The following is an 18,335-nucleotide window of genomic DNA, read 5'->3' as shown; positions in this document are numbered from 1 at the left end:
GGTAAAACCGTGCATTGTCGGTCCTGGGCGTTGAGTGTATAAATGGGGTGGCGTTGGTCGGTAAACTGACGCATTGGTAAAACCCAAACGCTGTTGGTCCCGGGCGTTAAGATGGTTAGTCTATACGAATACGGTCGGTTTCCGTCACGTTCGTTACGATATTGGAATTAAAACAAATAAAAAAACATAATTGGCGTTTGGTTAGCTTTCGTTATGCTCGTTACGATAAAAAGAACGGAAAAAAAAACAAAAATCCAAGGAGAAGTTAGTTAGGGGCCGTCACCAACGGCGTCTCAGCGTCACCAAAGTGATAATAGATAATAAAACGGCCTTACGCCACCGACTCCCACCGGCGTATATCGAATACAGCGGCTACTTCTCCGGCGTGCCCTACATATTCAATTCATCGTCTTCTCAAACGTATATAACAAAGGTAAGTTTTTTTCTTAATCTTATCTTATAATCCGCGTACGAATCTCAGCTTTTTAGTTTATTGAAACCCTAATTTTGCCAGGCCTTTTATTATTATTATTATTATTATTATTATTATTATTATTATTATTATTAATAGTAATTAATTAGAATAATCGATCGTTATGAAGATTTGTGTGCCTATGTTATGGTTATAAGTAATTGAATTGTTAGTCTTGATTGATTCATTAAATAATATGAAATTCATATTATTTTTATAGTTAATTGTTGATTTGTGTATTCGAGTTATATAGCTTACGAATCATCGCCGAAAGAGCCATTAATTTTATTGAGGGTTTATCATGCCTGCTAAAGCAATTTTCAAAGGTTAAAATTATGCATTTTTTTGGTTATTGTGAACTTATTTGTGAGTTGTGACATTTGTGGAGTTGTATAGAAGTCGAGGAGTAAGCGTTTCAGTGTTTGATCGGTAGTGATTCTGATTAGACGGTTCAAACATGGGTTTTCCTATGATAATATCACTTGAGTTTCGCTAGCGTCTTAAGTTTGGTTATGTTTGTTTATTTAGTAAACGAATGAACATGAACGCAAGTCTCGTTCGTTCGTTTATGTTCATTAGCTTACGTTTGTGTAAGTTCGTTCGTTTATACGTTCATCACCTATTACTTGTTAGTCTAGTTTGATGAACTTTATAGGGCCAACAGTTTTGATGTTTCACGTTAACTTTTAGTTAGTGTTTGGTCGGTTATGTTTGTTTATCTGTGGTCAGTTATGCTTGTTTGTTTCTGTTCGTTTACGTTTATGAACACTCACATTTTCTTAACTAACGAACAAGAAAACCATGTTTGCTTACGTGCACTTTGTTGTTAATAACAGGTCTACAACTTAAAATGAAATACGGATTAAACTTGAGAGCACCACCATCCAAACAGAAAAAACAACTTACTCACCCTACTGCACTCGGTTTTGGTGTTGACGATGATGCTGATGTTGGGAGAGATATTTCTCGACAAGCCACTACGAACAACGCTCGTAAGGATGTAAGTGAGTCATAAAAACATAAATTTCTTTTCACTTTTCCTTGTATAGTAAATTTGAGCCTTTTTTTTGTTTGGTCTTAGGTAGAAGAACAGCATAAGAAAGCATTAGAAGAAGATCCATTAGTGTTTGATTATGATGCTGTATATGATGACATGAAGCAAAAAGCAGTCCAACCAGTCGCACAAGATCGGCAAGAAAGAAAGGTATCATATATATTTTTTACAAGGGCAAATACTGTCAAAAAACAACATAATTTATGTATTTTTTTCATAATAGTCCCTTGATATTTTTTGCTTTCAAAAAATTAATATTTAGTTTCTCATAAGAGTCTCTAAAACAATTTTTTGCACATTAAAGTCCCTTCACATGTTAAATTTTAACAAAAATGCGATTTTTATTTATTTATTAATAGGGTGTAAACGAGCGGAGCTGAGCACAACCCGAGAGTTCAAGCTCGGCTTGTTTTGAGCTCGACTTGTGAGACATTCTTTCAATCTCAAGCTCGGAACGGGTTGGACTCGTTTTTTTATTCCATACTGAGTTTGTATACTTTTTTATATACTTTTAATTTTCGTTTTATTATGTTTGACGTAATACATGTTTAGTTATTTTTATTATAGTTTTTTATCTAATAAGTATTATTATTTGAAAATATATTTTGAAACTTCAAATAAAATGATATAGTTAATAGATTTTTTGAGAGATAATATTTTAAAAAAAACTAACATATTGGGGGAATTTATGATAAAAACAGAAAGTATGTTGGTTTTCATGTGCAAAAATCTGTTAAGGGACTTTCAGGGAAAAATTTTATTCTTTATGGTTTTTGTCCTTTTTACAATCATATTGAATGTTGTATTTAAAAATTTGTAATTACTAAATATTTTATCTTGTGTTATAGCCAAGGTATATTCATGCATTGATAGACAAAGCAAAAGGGCGTGAGCGTGAACATGAGATAATATATGAGAGAAAGCTTGCGAAGGAGAGGAGCAAAGAAGACCATCTTTTTGCAGATAAGGACAAATTTGTTACGGGTGCTTACAAAAGGAAACTTGCAGAGCAAGCGAAGTGGTTGGAGGAAGACCGTTTGCGTCAACTTCGTGAGGAAAAAGAAGATGTAAGTTCGTTAATCTCATGTTTATAGGTCTGTTAACGAACCAAACGTTCAGTGAACTGTTCGACAACAAGTTAGTTTATGTTCGTTTATTTGATAAACGAACATGAACAAAAACTTTTGTTCATTTAGTTAAATGAACGGATTTGGACACGTCTCTGTTATTCATTTAAACTCGTTCATATTTGTTTCTTTATGTTCATATATACCCGTTATTTTACGTTTGTTTTGAGTTTTTGCTTTTACATATGTTAATATATTCATTTAATTACTTTTTAGGCTTAACATATTGTTGTTCACATTTAGTTTTACTCGGTTGTAGCTAGGTTATGTTCATTCGTGAAGCATGTGTTTATATGATTAACGAATTAACACGTTCATTTTCTTAACAAACATGAACATGAAAACTTGTCTGTTTATTTGTTCATGCTCGATTGTTTGTTCAAATTAAAGTTTAACGAATGAACATAAACGTACTCAGTTCGTGTTCGTTCGGTTCGTCTAGAAACCTGCATGTTTATGTTTCATATAACGAGTTTTTTTTCTAAATTTAATCTTTTGGTGCAACAGATTACTAAGAAAGGTGGTGATATGACCGAGTTCTACTTCCACTTGTCACAAAATGTGGCGTTTGGAGCACAAGATGGCGAGTCAGCAAAGGCCAATAAGCATACAGAAGAGTCAAAGAGTCAAAGTCCATCATCAAAACAGTCAGCAAGTCTTCAAGAAGAAAACATTGGTGAAACATCCAAGAAAGAATCTGAAATCATGGAACCAAAACCTGTTGTTGGTACTTCTCTAAAACAAGAAGTTTTGAGAGAGTCCGAGAATCAAGAAAAGTCTGGAACCGAAGATAAGCCTAAAGCGGATCATCATAAACGAACCCAAGATGCTTTGGCTGCTGCAAAAGAGCGGTTTCTTGCAAGAAAGAAGACAAAGTACTAAATAAAGCTTTTAGATTTGGTGTCATGCGACATTTGTTCATCTTTGTATCCATATGATTTAAGTGGATCCTGTCTTTGTTAGTGATATTTGTGTGACCATTAAATTGAGATTTGAAACATAGCTGTTAACGTACTTTTGAAATTTATCGGGCATTTAATCGTCTCTAACGTATCTAGTAAGTTGGAAGAAAGTTACAGCAATGTTAAAAGAAGGTTTGTGATACTTAGATTATGCAGCAAGCAGTTAGCCTTTTGACATGAGGGTGATGGTTAAGCTTTGGAATACTAAGGTCACGTGTTCGAAATATGACTCAAGAGGGTTTTCCAACAATAGTGGGTTTCCTCCTTGATGGTTTTATCGGTTGAGTCAAGCCTGAAGTGTCAAAAGCAGTAAGGACGGTGACATCCCGTCTCAGGAGACTCACCTTGGGCGTTTTTGGCCCATGTGTGATGTGTGATGTGTGTTGTTGACATAAGTTCTGTAACCAGATTTTGGATTGGTGACTTTTCATAAAGGTCGCCGTTCCAATAGATGCAGTAATTACGTAATCTAATCTTGTTGGTTAACAGATTATTAATAGGGTTATAAGATCCAATTCACGAGCTTAAAAGGCATGTACAAATTACAATTTCTTAGGGAAAGCATCTCACTTGGAAGGGCTTTTACACTATTTGCGATAATTACAAGCTGAGTTGTGTCATAAACGACCCTGCACTGTATAATCGAAAATTAAGAGTTTACACTTTACAGTCTATCGGCGGTATATGAAATCGCAACCCAAATTTTGAAAGAGCATCATTTTTGGAAAATTTGGCCTGGTAATAAGATGCTCCAGGAAACTATAGAAACAAATGACTTTAAACATATACATAAAAGATTTCAATAAAATGCTTCACACATTAGTAAAACTTAAAATGCAGTACTTTCAATCATTTACTCAAATAGAGTTTATAGGTGTAGAAAAACATACCATAACATGTTTTGTGTAAAAAGTTATTGCAAACTAAAAAAACTGAAAGCCCATTGGAAATTAAAGCAGAAGCAAATATGAAGGTAAAAATCTTTGACAAGAACATTAGAACTATAAAAATCCATAATTCAAGTCTACCAAAAATACTAGAACAGATCCAACCAAACAACTTCCGACAATCAAAAAACAAAAACATGGAAATCATCCCTCACTCGTCATCTTCATCCGAATCATCATCATCATTCGCTCCGGCAGCAGCATTCAAAGCATTCAATCTCTCGATAAGCTTTTGCTTCCTCTCATCATAAGTCAGCTTCTTAAGGTTGTACCTAAACAAACAACACACAAATCAATTAACAAAACAATAGCAATGATCAAAATGTCGTCAAAATATAATGTTTATAATGCCATTACCTCTTGTGCTCCTTTGGTGGTTGTTTCTCTGACTTCTTGGGGCTGGGGTCCGCACGAATGGCAGCATGAACCTTTTTGTAAAGCTCTTCCAAGTTATCGGGGTTAACACCCTCCTTAATGTACTGAGAGAAGTGAGTCTGGTACTTTTCTGGTTCATCTTCCATTAAAGTCTAAAACAAGCAAATAAACTAATATTTGAAATTGCTCAAATAAAGATTAATGAAAAATATTTAAAGTTTAACTTACGCTCATGTAGCTAGCAACATGCCCACCATAAATGTACTTGCGGTGGACTTCAGCATCAAGGCTTTTCCCATCTTTGTCAAAACCAGCAAACCTCTTTTCACTGTGTGGGATATCGAGACCACCATCCAAAGCTCCCTATATCGATTCCAATTATATTAACAATATAAAAGATTTAGCAATATAAAAATATCACTAAAAGAGCAACCAAGTAGTTTAAAAGCCAATTCGTGTATACCTTAAGGGCACCAAAAACACGGTTTCCAGTTGTGGTTCTCACAAGACCAACATCAAGAAGTGCACGGAACGGCCTCCTGCTTTCTGCAGGCTCAACAGAATAGTCTTCTCCAGTTGCCTGTAAAACCAACCATTTAATAATATGTAATAGTGCAAAAACAGAAGAATATCATATCAATCAGAACTAATTAATAAAACGTGTAAAAATACCTCAACATTCCCTTGGTACTCTTCGTCCATTTCAAGCTTTTTCAACACCCTGCGGGCCAAAAGAAGCCCAGTGCAGTAGGCTATATACGAAACAAAAACAAATATTAAATTAATATATATATATAATAAAATGCAACAAAATGCATATATGAGAATCAAAATGTTAATGAAAACCTGAAGCATAGTTTGTGGGCCCAACTTTGAGACCATATCTAGGAAGTTCATGTGCATAAGCTGACGCAAGAACGATATCACCAGCAATGGTAGCAGAAATGATTTGTGCAGTAATAACCTTGTTGGACTAAAACCATCAAACAATGAAATAAGAAAAATGATAATAAAACTAACAAAAGACTGTAAAGAGTTGTGTTTAAAAAGACATACAATTCGCACAACAAATCGATACTTAGGTGTGTTGTACTTGTTTTTGTCCTGGTTGATCAACCGCACCCTAGCACGGTAATCAGTCTTTCCCTCTGCATAAATAAACAAACATTAATTAAAATGCAAGCACCAAGAAAAACAAAAATGATATAAAAAACTACGGATTGCCACATACCTCTCCTACGTTTGAACTTCACTTGAAACCTCTTGAAGTAAGATCTTGACTTCTGAGCTTTCACAAAAGCCTTCCAGCAAAAAATAATTAAAAAAGTTAAAATTGAATATAAATAATTCAACATCAAAACTATCAACAAAATGTTTAAAAATAAAGTAACAACTTCGTTAAAACCATCATTTTTCATCAAACATGGCAGTAAAACATAATCAATTTACAGAAATACATTTTGTCTCTTCTAAACTAAACTAAAAAATGTCAAACTAACCACATAAAGATGCTTTGTAGTTTTATTATGAACATCATTATGAACAAATGCAGCATACTAATTACTAAATCTAAATCAATCAAACAGACAGACAAAAGGCGGTTAAATAAACATCTCAGTTCACTTCATAAGCTTTAAAATGGCTAAATATCAGAAGCATATAATAAAATAAAATAAACAAACACCATAAAAGCAAATTCAACCATCAAAACTATCTACAAGATGCTTAAAAATAAACTAACAATTATGTTAAAAACCATCATTTCTTCATCAAACATCGCAGTGAAACAAAATCAATTTACACGAATACATTTTGACAATTCTAAATTAAACTAAAAAATGTCAAATTAACTACATAAAGCTGCTTTGTATGAACACACTAAATCTAAATCAATCAAACAGACAGACAAAATACAATTAAATAAACATCTCAATTCACTTCATAAGCTTTAAAATAGCTCAAAACCAGAAGCATCTAATGAAATACAATCAATGAACACCATAAAACCAAACCTAACACAAAACAGTTCAATTCAAAGCAAAAACACTTAAATAGCTCAAAATCACACAAAGTCATTTCAATTCCTCTAAACAATTAACTAATTATTTTAACCTAACGTAACAAATTGAATCTAAAATCTAAATCAACCGCTCACACAAACAAAACGCAAGCAAATCGACAGCTTATTCCAGTTCAAAGCATTAAAAGAGCTCAAAATCAAAAGCATCAAGCACAATAGCATATGGAACTAAGCTAAAATTGAAGCTAACAGATTAAACACGAAGCATCTAAATCATTTCAAGCAAACAGATCTCAACTGACTGATTAATTAACAGAGAGTTTAGAGCATTACCATTGGTAATCCTCGAGCAGCAGAAACCCTAGAGAGAGGATACGGAGGCAGTGATGAATGAATGAAGGCGTTCATATAATAGAAACCCTAGGGATAATAATGGGCTTTTATTTGGGCTTTAGTATGCTGAGATCAGATGGACCATAAGTTTTCTATTGAAAACGATACTAGATTCAGCCCATTAACATTTTCTTTTTGTTGCACCTTTGCAAATAGCCATCCTATCCTCTTCCTCGACGCACAAAATACCCGGTTTTGGACCTGACTCGAAACCGGTTCCTACTTGTACTGACCCGTGATACGATCTAGCATTAGATTTCTCCCCGAGATGTCTCCGGAATCGGAACCGGAAATACCTGGCTAAAACCCGATCCGAAAAAAACCTGAAAAACCCGGTCAAATAGCCGACAATACCCAGAACCGGTTCCTACCCAGTTCCGGGTAAAAAAACCTGATTTATGCACCTCTAACCAGATACGTTCAAAAAGTTCATGGTCGCGACTTGTTTGAAATTTGCACAAAGAAAAAAAATCCATCGGCTCAAAAGGCTCGTGGGCTTGTTTGATTGGCTCATTTAAATTTTAGTATATGTAGCAGCAGCAACAATAATAATAATAATAACATAGAAAAATATGAAAAGAAAAGAAAACAAAATAATAATATGCCTCTCGATTCATTAAAAAAACTAGGATTTTGGACCCACGCTTTGCGACGGGACCATTAAATCGAACAAAAACACATAAGTAAGAAAAGTTAAATTATAAACCCGTTGCAAGTCGACGAGAAGTCAGTATGTATCAAGTTACGACATAGAAACTAAACAAAAGAAATATACCCGTCAATTCGGGACTCGGTCATGAGTAGCAAACCCGAGAACCTTGAGGATGCAATTACTCTAGCCGGTGCGCTATCGGAGAACCATGTTAAGGCGGGTACCCTAACCATCAAGAAGAAAAGTGATAAAAGCAAAACCGAACCCGCACCTCAAGCCAAAGTTGACCCACCACCTCAAGCCATCAACTACTCAAACTCTTCCCGCCACAACAACAAAAAGAAACCTAAACAAAACCACCGAAACTATGTCGTTACCCAACCGCAACCGCAACAGCAACAACAACCCCAAGCTCCCCCACAAATCGAAAACCCTATACCGGTACTTTTCCACTATGCAACAATTGTCACTTCATCACCCATCTCACTTACCTTGTCGCCATTGCACCATTTGTAACCGTTTTGGCCATCTAAATAACACATGTCGTTCCGCACAACGTACTCAACCCAACAAACCAAGAACCACTCCACAAAACACTCAAAACCGCTTTGCACCTTACCCACAAAACCCTCCTCAACAACCCCGGGATTGCTTTAACTGTGGTGACCCAAATCATTTCCGCAACAATTGCCCACAACTCACTTTTGCAAACCAATCCCAAACCGTAACCATACCCTACTATCAAACCCAAGCCTACCAAGTCCAAACCTACCAACCTCAACTTCCCCAACTCAATGCACCACTCATCCAACCCATGCAAGCCATCCAAGCACCTCCTCCTCCACCACCTCATGCACCTCGAGGAAATCCCGGTAACCAAGGACGAGTTTTTATGATGAATGCTAATCAAGCTCAAGTGGCAAACGATGTTGTGAACGGTATGTTTTTAGTGAACGAGCATTTTACTTCTATATTATTTGATACGGGTGCCGATAGAAGTTTTATTTCATTAAAGTTTGAATCTACTCTTTCCGTACCTCGCACTAAACTTTCTCGACCCTTTTCTGTCGAAGTCGCCAATGGAAATTCTATCACCATAAACTCGGTCCTTCGTAATTGTTCTCTCACTCTTTGTAAGCGTAAATTCTCCATCGATCTCATTCCGATGCAAATGGGAAGTTTCGATGTCATAGTTGGTATGGATTGGTTATCTTTGCACCGTGCCGAAGTCGTTTGTTATGATAAATTAATTCGGATTCCGCTTGTCAACGGTAAAACTCTCAAGGTCTACGGCAAAATGTTTCCTAAAAGGCTCAATCTCATGTCGTGTTCTCAATCGCAAAAATACTTACGCCAAAAGTATGTTCCGTTCCTAGCCCAAGCGGTGGTAAAAGACCACAAGGAAAGAAAAATCCAAGATATCTCCATTGTTTGTGATTTGCTCGACGTCTTTCCAGATGATGTTACTGGTCTTCCACCTATTCGTCCGGTTGAATTTCGAATCGATCTTGTGCCCGGCGCAATGCCCGTGGCCAAGGCTCCTTACCGTTTAGCCCCGTCGGAAATACAAGAGTTATCAAACCAACTCGAAGAACTTTCCGACAAAGGCTTTATTCGTCCAAGCTCCTCTCCTTGGGACGCTCCCGTCCTCTTCATGAAAAAGAAAGATGGCTCATTTCGCATGTGCATAGATTATCGTGAACTAAATAAACTTACTATAAAAAATCGTTATCCTTTGCCACGAATCGACGACCTCTTCGATCAACTCCAAAGCGCAACGTGTTTATCCAAAATCGATCTTCGATCGGGATATCATCATTTGCGTGTTCGCGAAGAAGACATTCCAAAAACCGCATTCCATACTCGATATGGACATTTTGAATTTTTGATCATGCCCTTCGGGTTAACCAATGCACCCGCGGTATTTATGGATCTCATGAATCGCGTTTGCAAACCGTTTCTAGATAAATTTGTTATTGTCTTTATTGATGACATTCTCATCTTCTTTAAATCCAAAGCCGAGCATGAGCATCACTTGCGTTCCATTCTCGAAGTCTTAAGAAAATAACGACTTTACGCCAAATTCTCAAAATGTGAATTTTGGCTAGAGGAAGTTCAATTTTTGGTACACATCGTCAACGACAAAGGTATTCATGTTGATCTCGCAAAAATCGAAGCCGTCAAAGATTAGAAGACTCCGACTACACCCACGGAAATTCGATCTTTCCTCGATTTGGCCGGATATTATCGGCGTTTCATCCAAAATTTTTCCAAGATCTCTTTACCCCTCACTTCCCTAACTCACAAAGGACAGCCTTATGAATGGGGATCCAAACAAGAAGAAGCATTTAATACTCTTAAACACATGCTTTGCAATGCTCCTGTTTTAACCCTTCCCGATGGAAACGACGACTTTGTAGTATTTTGCGATGCTTCTCATCATGGTCTCGGTTGCATTCTCATGCAACGAGGTCAAGTTATCGCGTATGCTTCAAGGAAACTCAAAGTCAACGAGAAGAACTACACGACTCACGATCTTGAACTTGGTGTCGTCGTTTTCGCACTCAAAATTTGGAAACATTACCTTTACGGAACGAAATTTGTGGTTTTTACCGATCACAAAAGCCTTCAACACATTTTTGACCAAAAAGATCTCAACATGAGACAACGAAGATGGGCTGAGTTACTTAGTGACTACGATTGCGAAATTCGCTACCATCCCGGCAAAGCGAATGTCGTGGCCGATGCCCTTAGTCGAAAGGTTAATGTCAAATCCGTCTTGCTTCTTAGCGTCACCGTTCAAACCGATCTTCAAGCCAAAATCTATCAAGCCAACGTACCTCCGTTGACGAAGGCAACATGTACGACGAAATGTCATGTGGAGCCGAGCTTCAACTTGAAACAAAACCCGATGGCTTATTGTATTATCTCAATCATTTATGGGTTCCCGATCGCAGTGACCTTCGTAATTACATACTCAATGAAGCTCACAAGTCACGATATTATGTTCATCCCGGTGTGGATAAAATGTATTTCGATATTCGTTCTACCTTTTGGTGGCCGGTATGAAGAAAGACGTAGCAACGTACGTTTCGAAATGTCTTACTTGCTCTAAAGTCAAAGCCGAACATCAAAAACCCTTTGGGTTACTCGAGCAACCACCAATCCCCATATGGAAATAGGAAGACATTACTATGGACTTTATAATGAAACTACCCACTACACAAAAAGGCAACGATAGCATTTGGGTGATTATTGACCGATTAACCAAGTCTACGTTCGCGAAAAATACTCCGTTGAGCAACTTGCCCAAATCTACGTTCGCGAAATCGTATGTCGCCACGGTTTACCTTTGACTATCATCTCCGATCGCGATGCTCGATTCACGTCTCATTTTTGGCGATCACTTCAAGAAACCTTGGGAACTCGTCTTGATCTTAGCACCGCTTATCATCCTCAAACGGATGGACAATCCGAACGTACGATTCAAACACTTGAGGACATGCTTCAAGCGTGTGTACTCGATTTCGGTGGGAATTGGGATTCTCACATTCCTTACATTGAATTCTCTTACAATAACAGTTTCCATTATAGCATCGGTATGCCTCCTTTCGAAGCTCTCTACGGTCGCAAATGTCGTTCCCCGATTAGTTGGAACGAAATCGGTGAAGCTCAAATTACCGGACCCGAAATGGTCCAAGAAGCCACCTACCGTATCGACCAAATTCGCAAGAACCTACTTGCCGCTAGATGTCGACAAAAGAGCTACGCCGACAAACGGCGAAAACCGATCGAATTCAATGTCGACGATCTCGTCCTTCTCAAGGTATCCCCTTGGAAAGGAGTTGTTCGTTTTTGAAAGAAAGGAAAACTAGCTCCCCGTTTCGTAGGCCCATTCAAGATTCTTGAGCGAGTCGGAAAAGTAGCCTACCGACTCGAACTACCGGAAGAACTCACCGGTGTTCATCCAACCTTTCATGTTTCAAATCTCAAGAAGTGCTTAGCCGAAGGTAGTCTCCATATACCTCTCGACGAAGTACAAGTCAATGAATTAATGATTATGGTTGAACGTGTGACATTTGTCAATTCCGGGTTATTTTATACTTGTATTCTTAATGTAAACCCGACCCGTTTTGTATCCCGAACCTTTCGATATTATCAAAATGATGAATTGTATGTTAAATATTTGTTTTATAGTTGTTGGATAAAAAAAAACACCCTTTTCGGTTCTTAAAATTCCCTGAAAACGCTCAAAACGAACTCCAGGGACTAAAACTACCAAAATGGAGATTTGAAGGACCCATTTGTAGTTTGTGCTTTCTTGGGTCTATAACCAACCCATTTTCATGAAACACCCTTTATGAAAGACCCATTCAACTTACCCTATATATACACCCCCATCTTCTTCATTTGTGCTTGCTCATTTCTTCATTTCTCTCTCAAATTCTTGAATTCTAAGGTTGTTCTTCATAAGCTAGTCTTTCATTTTAACTAACTTCTCAATACTTAAAGCTTGATGTTACAACATATATATAATATACACTCATTGATTACCTTCGGTCTTTCATTTCTCCGGTCTCGGCCGGTTGAAACGTCGGGCTAGTAAGGCAAGGTTACATGGAGGACTTTGTAGTCCTTGTTTATATATTTAACAAATCTAACCATATAACTTGTTATACTTGCTTAACTTCTACATATTTTAGTTTATTGTTCATATTTGTCAAGTTCCATGGTATTGGGTATGTGGTGACTAGCCTCGGTTTCATCCCGAGTTGAGAACCGAACCAAAAACCGAACTTTTGTTTAAAAGCATTATTGTTAACTTTTTGAATGTAAAACTTGAGTATTATTATTTATAAATTATTTTACAAGTTCCATGGTAATTGGGTATGTGGTAACCATCCTCGGTCTTATTCCGAGTCAATGACCGAACCAAAAACCGAACTTTTGTTTAAAAGCTTTATTGTTAACTTTTTGAATGTAAAACTTGAGTATTATTATTTATAAGTTATTTTACAAAGGGGTTCCATGGTAATTGGGTATGTGGTAACCATCCTCGGTCTTATTCCGAGTCAAGGACCGAACCAAAAACCGAACTAAACCGAGTTCACTCGCTTAAGACACACAAGTGTGTTTTTAGCCACCAAAACTCATATTTTTCTTCAAGATTATATTTTAACTCAATTTTAGTTAGTTTCTAAACATACTTGGCATGTCGGTAACCAACTTGATCTTATAACAAGTTCGAACCGATAAGGTCGTATACTCGCTTAACGAACGTTAAGGTTCTTCACAATAGAACTACATACTTGGTTAAGTCTATTTTGATTTTATTAAGTTATCTCATAACATTTATTATTTTGGGAAGTTAACTGTGAGCTTGGTCAATTATCAAGTCTCGAACCGACAAACCCGAACACTCGTTTAAACCTCGTTTTGGGTATTCTTATAACCAAGGGTTTTGCAATATCGCATTTTAACCCACATTATTACTTAACATAGGTTGAGTAAAAAAAGAAAAAAACTAATGAATAGAATACCGAGACCCGGTTTCGAGAAACTTATTTTACAAAACTCCTTTATTTAATTTCTCAAATGTTTACATTTTAAATCCTAAACTTTATTTATTTACTTTATTTGTCATGTATTTTATTTTAAACCCTTCCAAGACTACCTACTAACACAAGACCCGTTTAATATAGGTCTTGCTCGTTAAACCGATCTCTCCGATTATTCACGACACCATCTTTCAAGTTACTTGTTAATGTGAGTACTTTTTCATCCCCCGTTTTCCATATTTCATTTTGGGGGTGGCATTGTATACTTATTCAAATTCAAATGATTTATACTTGAGTCTTAAACCACAACACGTATTGTATATGTTTACTTAAATAAATACTAGATTTGGTGTTATATGCTTTACATGATTATGTGCAAATTCTTGAATGCTAAGGCGGGTAGCCTCTTGAATGCTAAGGCGGGTAGCCTCATCAAAGTATGATCATACGTTAATTCCGAGTATATATGGTATCCCCATATAGAAAGGTGTCGTCAATGTATTCTTATTGACGATTTCATTATTGTCGTCAATGTATTCTTATTGACGGTTTTATTATCTAAATTGTTGCTATTATTTATTGTTTTCATATACTAGTTGTGGATTTCATACTATATACTTATTGTCCAAAACTATGAAAATTGCTCACCAACCTTCGTGTTGACAAACTCTATTTTATGCAATGTTACAGGTTTGATGTTAGCTTAATTGGATTACTTGAAGAAACTTATTATCTTGGCTTTAGGATATTAGAAAATAAAAGAACAAGTTATTTGTTTATCTATCTATTTGGCATTTTGTATGAACAATTGTTGTGTTATTTATGATGATATGGATTTAAATGAGTTGTTTAAATATTGTAACTTTATAGTGTCATTGTGCAATGAGCAATCATGTCGCGCCTCGACGTTTCCGCCTTCATTGGTCGGGGTGTGACAACCCGCGCTTCGCGACGGGAACATTGAACCGAACAATAAAAATACATCAAAATGTTAAACCATGAACGTGCTGTGAGTTGACGCGAAATCATCTCGTATCAAATTACAACATCGGAACTAAACAGAAGAAATAAACACGTCAATGCCAAAAATACAACGATTTTATCATATGTAAAACCAAAAAACCAACATATTATAGCTGCGAACCGAGGCAAATTCTGTTAGTATCGGCAACACCAATACAAATTCGTAAACATGAATTTGTAAGCCAAAAAGACATATTTTAAAGACGCGGTATCAAACATCAAAGCATGGATATAAAAACATGAGATGATGGGTACTTTTAAATCATGATAAAAGTTTTGGTCTACTATAAGAAATGCGAAAGTAAAGTTAAAAGAAGATTATTTAACCAACAAATAAAACATGTAAAGTTGGCACTTGTCCAAGTTTAAAGTTTAAAATTTTAGTTTGTTAAATTTTATAATTAGATGAAAAACAAAGTAAAGTTAAGAGAATAAAAAACAAGTGATAGTTTATAGATCTCTAATGTATTTTTAAAAAAGTTAAAATATATATAAGAATAGATAATAGATAACAAATATATAGTAAAAGTTAACTAATAAGAAAATAAAATACAATAATATATTATAAAATTGAATAGTTTTTTTTTGTGAGAGGAAGAAAATCCATTTTTTAATATATATACTAATTAATAAAACTAATTGTTAATAAAGTTGGTGCATGCAATTTATTAAAGTCTCTTCTTTGTAAATTTTCTATTATGTGTATGTTAGAAAAATTTTATGTCTTTTATATATGAATATAAAATAACAAGTCAGCTCGATGAGCCACAAGTAGGCTAGAGCTTTCTCTATATGAGTTTGATATACAGCTCATTAAAATAAATTAGCTGATCAAAGCTGGTTCGCATAAATTCGAGTTTGAGCCCGAGCTTGCCTTGGCTTGTCTTGATCAACTCATGAACAAGCATATCCTCGACTATAGATTTAGACAAAATACTACCACATAAGTAAAGTATACACATTTCCAAGTCATGCACAAGCTGTTATGTTGTATTACTTATGCGTTGATAAATGTTTTAAATTAAAAATATATAAATTTACAAACATACTAGTTTAACAGTTTATATGTATATAACCTATGCATTGTATGTGAAAATAAAAAAAATTCAAAAAAAATGTAAACTATTAATTCAAAAAATCAACGATTTAGATTTGTTATTTTTGTTTTGGCTATAGTTTAGTTTATGTAATGAGCCCTACCTTTTATACATACTAAGTTGTCATTTTAAATGTCGAAGCATACACTTCGCGTGGATAATTAACAAGAAAAGCTAATAAAAGAGAGACAAAGGAAAAACTAAAATACGTGGTTATAAACAAAAGATACGAAAGTGAACCTTCAAATTCGTTTAATCAAAAGATAAAACCGTGTAAAACTGTTGCACACCAAGATTTAGCATTATAACTAATTAAAATATTAAAGCATTTAAAAGATATTTAATTAAATATAATAACAAATATGGGGAAAAAAATATTTGATGACTTGTTTGTTTATGCTTCGGTTACCTGTACATTATCACACAACTACGTTTTGAATGAAACATACAAATACATAATTACTTTAAAAAGATAACGGGGTGAAGATTGGTGGAATGGTTTGGGGAATTCCCCCAAAACCTTTGTCAATTTTACCAACCACAATTTCGTTTATTTGTCTTCTTTTTCTTTAAATTTTATTTATTTTTTATGAACAACAGCTTTAGTTAATTGTCCGACGTAATTTTGGACAATTAAAAACAAAACATATAAACAAAATCTAACTAGGATTTTGTAACATGATTTTTTCACATGGTATCATTCTTGGACTTCCACATAGGATGCCACATAGATGTCATGTGAGCAGTTTTCTATTTTATCATCTATTTTTCTAAACATAATATGGAGCATGACCCGTTTAGTTATGTTTTAACCCATGAGTCGGTTTCTCTTCAAATACAATCATCTTCATATGAAGATAACACTTCGTAAAATTTTGCAAAATAAATTATTGTATAATACAAGTCTTGAACGCAAGACCTCATGTTTCAAACTAAAGATGCTTACCAACTCTATTTAAGTAGTTATTGTGTTGGTTTTCTTCACTTATAAATGATATATTGTTAATTCACTTATAATTAATACCAGAAAATCATTAAACAATTAAGTTAATATCCAATGTTGTATTCAAAGAGACTTTTAGAGATTTATGACTTGTAAAATGTTGTTTATCATTGTTAATATCATATGAATTTATAACGTATTTTATCATGTATATTACTAAATCTAACTTTTTTGTTGTTTTTAACCACCCGTGTATCACACGGGCTCTATCCTAGTATACATTATTGTACAATCAACTTAGAGCATGCTTGGATTGAGTTTGAAAAATGCTTACTGGCTTACTTGTGTTTTTAAAAAGCCAATAAGTTAAAATGTGTTTGACAATCACGAAAATTCTTTTTATTTTAGTTTTTTTTAATTGTTAAAAACAGTTTTTTAAAAGCCTCAAATCATGGCTTTTCAAAGTGGTTTTTTGAAAAAGCAATAAGCCAATAAACATTTTTTAAACTCAATCCCAAACATGCTCTTAATCACGAAATCGACCGATCATGGATGGTTAAACGAATCACGGTTAACCAATCATTTGATTATGGTTAAACAATCTCTCATAACCAAATCGACTTTGCACACCCTTTAAATCACAAATATAGATTGCAATCCATTTCATTTTTATCCAAACCAGAAGACCAACCAGTACAAATCCTTTAAACTTGAAAGTAAAAAACATTCAAATCTCATAAACATTCAAACATAATAACTTGAATTTGGCTAGATCTTCTGTTTAGGGTTTTCGTCCCACGGATGAAGAGGGAGGTATTGTGCTAGCTCCCTCAGTTCGAAGCCTTTATACACAAACGTGCATCCCCCTTTGGTTATACTGACAGATTTTTCGGGGCCGCCATTGAAGGCTTGTATCATTTCTGTGGTTTTTTTCAAATTCTCGTTCAGCATTTGTTGTTGATTCTCCGAAAACGAGGATGTTGTGTAGCTATAATTTGAAATGGTAAAAGAATTGCCATTGATAGCGATGATTGACGATGGGAAAGTCTTGTTCATGGCTGTGATCGCAGACCGGATTGTGTTCATTCTGCACACAAAAGTCTTCAAGAAAAAAATTTAGCAAAATAAGTTAGAATACAAAATAATAAGCATTTTTTAATAAAGTGCATGAAAAAGTAAAAACTAGTCATGTGACAACATAATCAGCACGCTTTCTTGTTTGTAAAAAATAAGCATTTATTCATTTTTTTTAAATAACTACAATAATATCATCATAAAGAAAATCATTTTGACTCCTCTAATTAGGTAATAAATTAACTACATGAAGATGATGTATTCAATCAGACTCTTGGGCAGCTAAATCAAACCAATGCTTTGGGTAGCTAAATCAGACCAATGCTTTATGCCTTCAGTTTCATAGTGACAATTCATTTAACAATTTTATAGGTACTTCATTTAAAATAGGGCTATGTATTATGGGCCACAAATGAAGGAAGAAGACCTCATGTCCATTATCAGCACATAATATCCATATTTCATAATTCTTTGATATGCTCTAATGTTATACACTTAAAAAAAGAAAGGGAAAAAAAAAACATCAAACATTTTAGTTAGTTTTAGGCCTCCAAATAAGTTGAGCTGACCCTGTATTCAATCATCATATTGACCTATTGTTTCATGAATAGAAGATACATACGTACTGCATGTACATT

General features: G+C 35.0%; 2 protein-coding genes across 2 annotated transcripts; one reads left to right on the top strand and one right to left on the bottom strand.

Annotated features, from left to right (window-relative positions):
• Positions 1 to 329: 329 nt before the first annotated feature.
• LOC143573199 (uncharacterized) lies at positions 330 to 3,706 on the top strand. Its single transcript, XM_077058138.1, has 5 exons — positions 330 to 433; positions 1,309 to 1,472; positions 1,554 to 1,676; positions 2,375 to 2,593; positions 3,161 to 3,706. The coding sequence occupies exons 2-5, from the start codon at positions 1,323 to 1,325 to the stop codon at positions 3,533 to 3,535; spliced, it is 867 nt and encodes a 288-aa protein (XP_076914253.1). The 5' UTR covers positions 330 to 433; positions 1,309 to 1,322; the 3' UTR covers positions 3,536 to 3,706.
• Positions 3,707 to 4,659: 953 nt separating this feature from the next.
• LOC143573198 (large ribosomal subunit protein uL18-like) lies at positions 4,660 to 7,404 on the bottom strand. The gene is made up of 9 exons (XM_077058137.1): positions 7,291 to 7,404; positions 6,169 to 6,238; positions 5,994 to 6,085; positions 5,784 to 5,910; positions 5,610 to 5,689; positions 5,401 to 5,517; positions 5,166 to 5,300; positions 4,920 to 5,089; positions 4,660 to 4,834 (listed from the first exon to the last, which is right to left on the bottom strand). Exons 1-9 carry the CDS (start codon positions 7,363 to 7,365, stop codon positions 4,714 to 4,716), a joined length of 987 nt encoding a protein of 328 aa, XP_076914252.1. The 5' UTR covers positions 7,366 to 7,404; the 3' UTR covers positions 4,660 to 4,713.
• Positions 7,405 to 18,335: the final 10,931 nt, after the last annotated feature.

The sequence above is a fragment of the Bidens hawaiensis genome, unplaced genomic scaffold, assembly GCF_021521415.1.
Source record: "Bidens hawaiensis isolate Kalapana, Puna unplaced genomic scaffold, B.hawaiensis_p1.1 tig00026238_1, whole genome shotgun sequence".
NCBI classification, from domain to species: Eukaryota; Viridiplantae; Streptophyta; class Magnoliopsida; order Asterales; family Asteraceae; genus Bidens; species Bidens hawaiensis.
The sequence above is the reverse complement of the archived record's forward strand: the minus strand, read 5'-3'. Positions and strand labels throughout refer to the sequence as shown.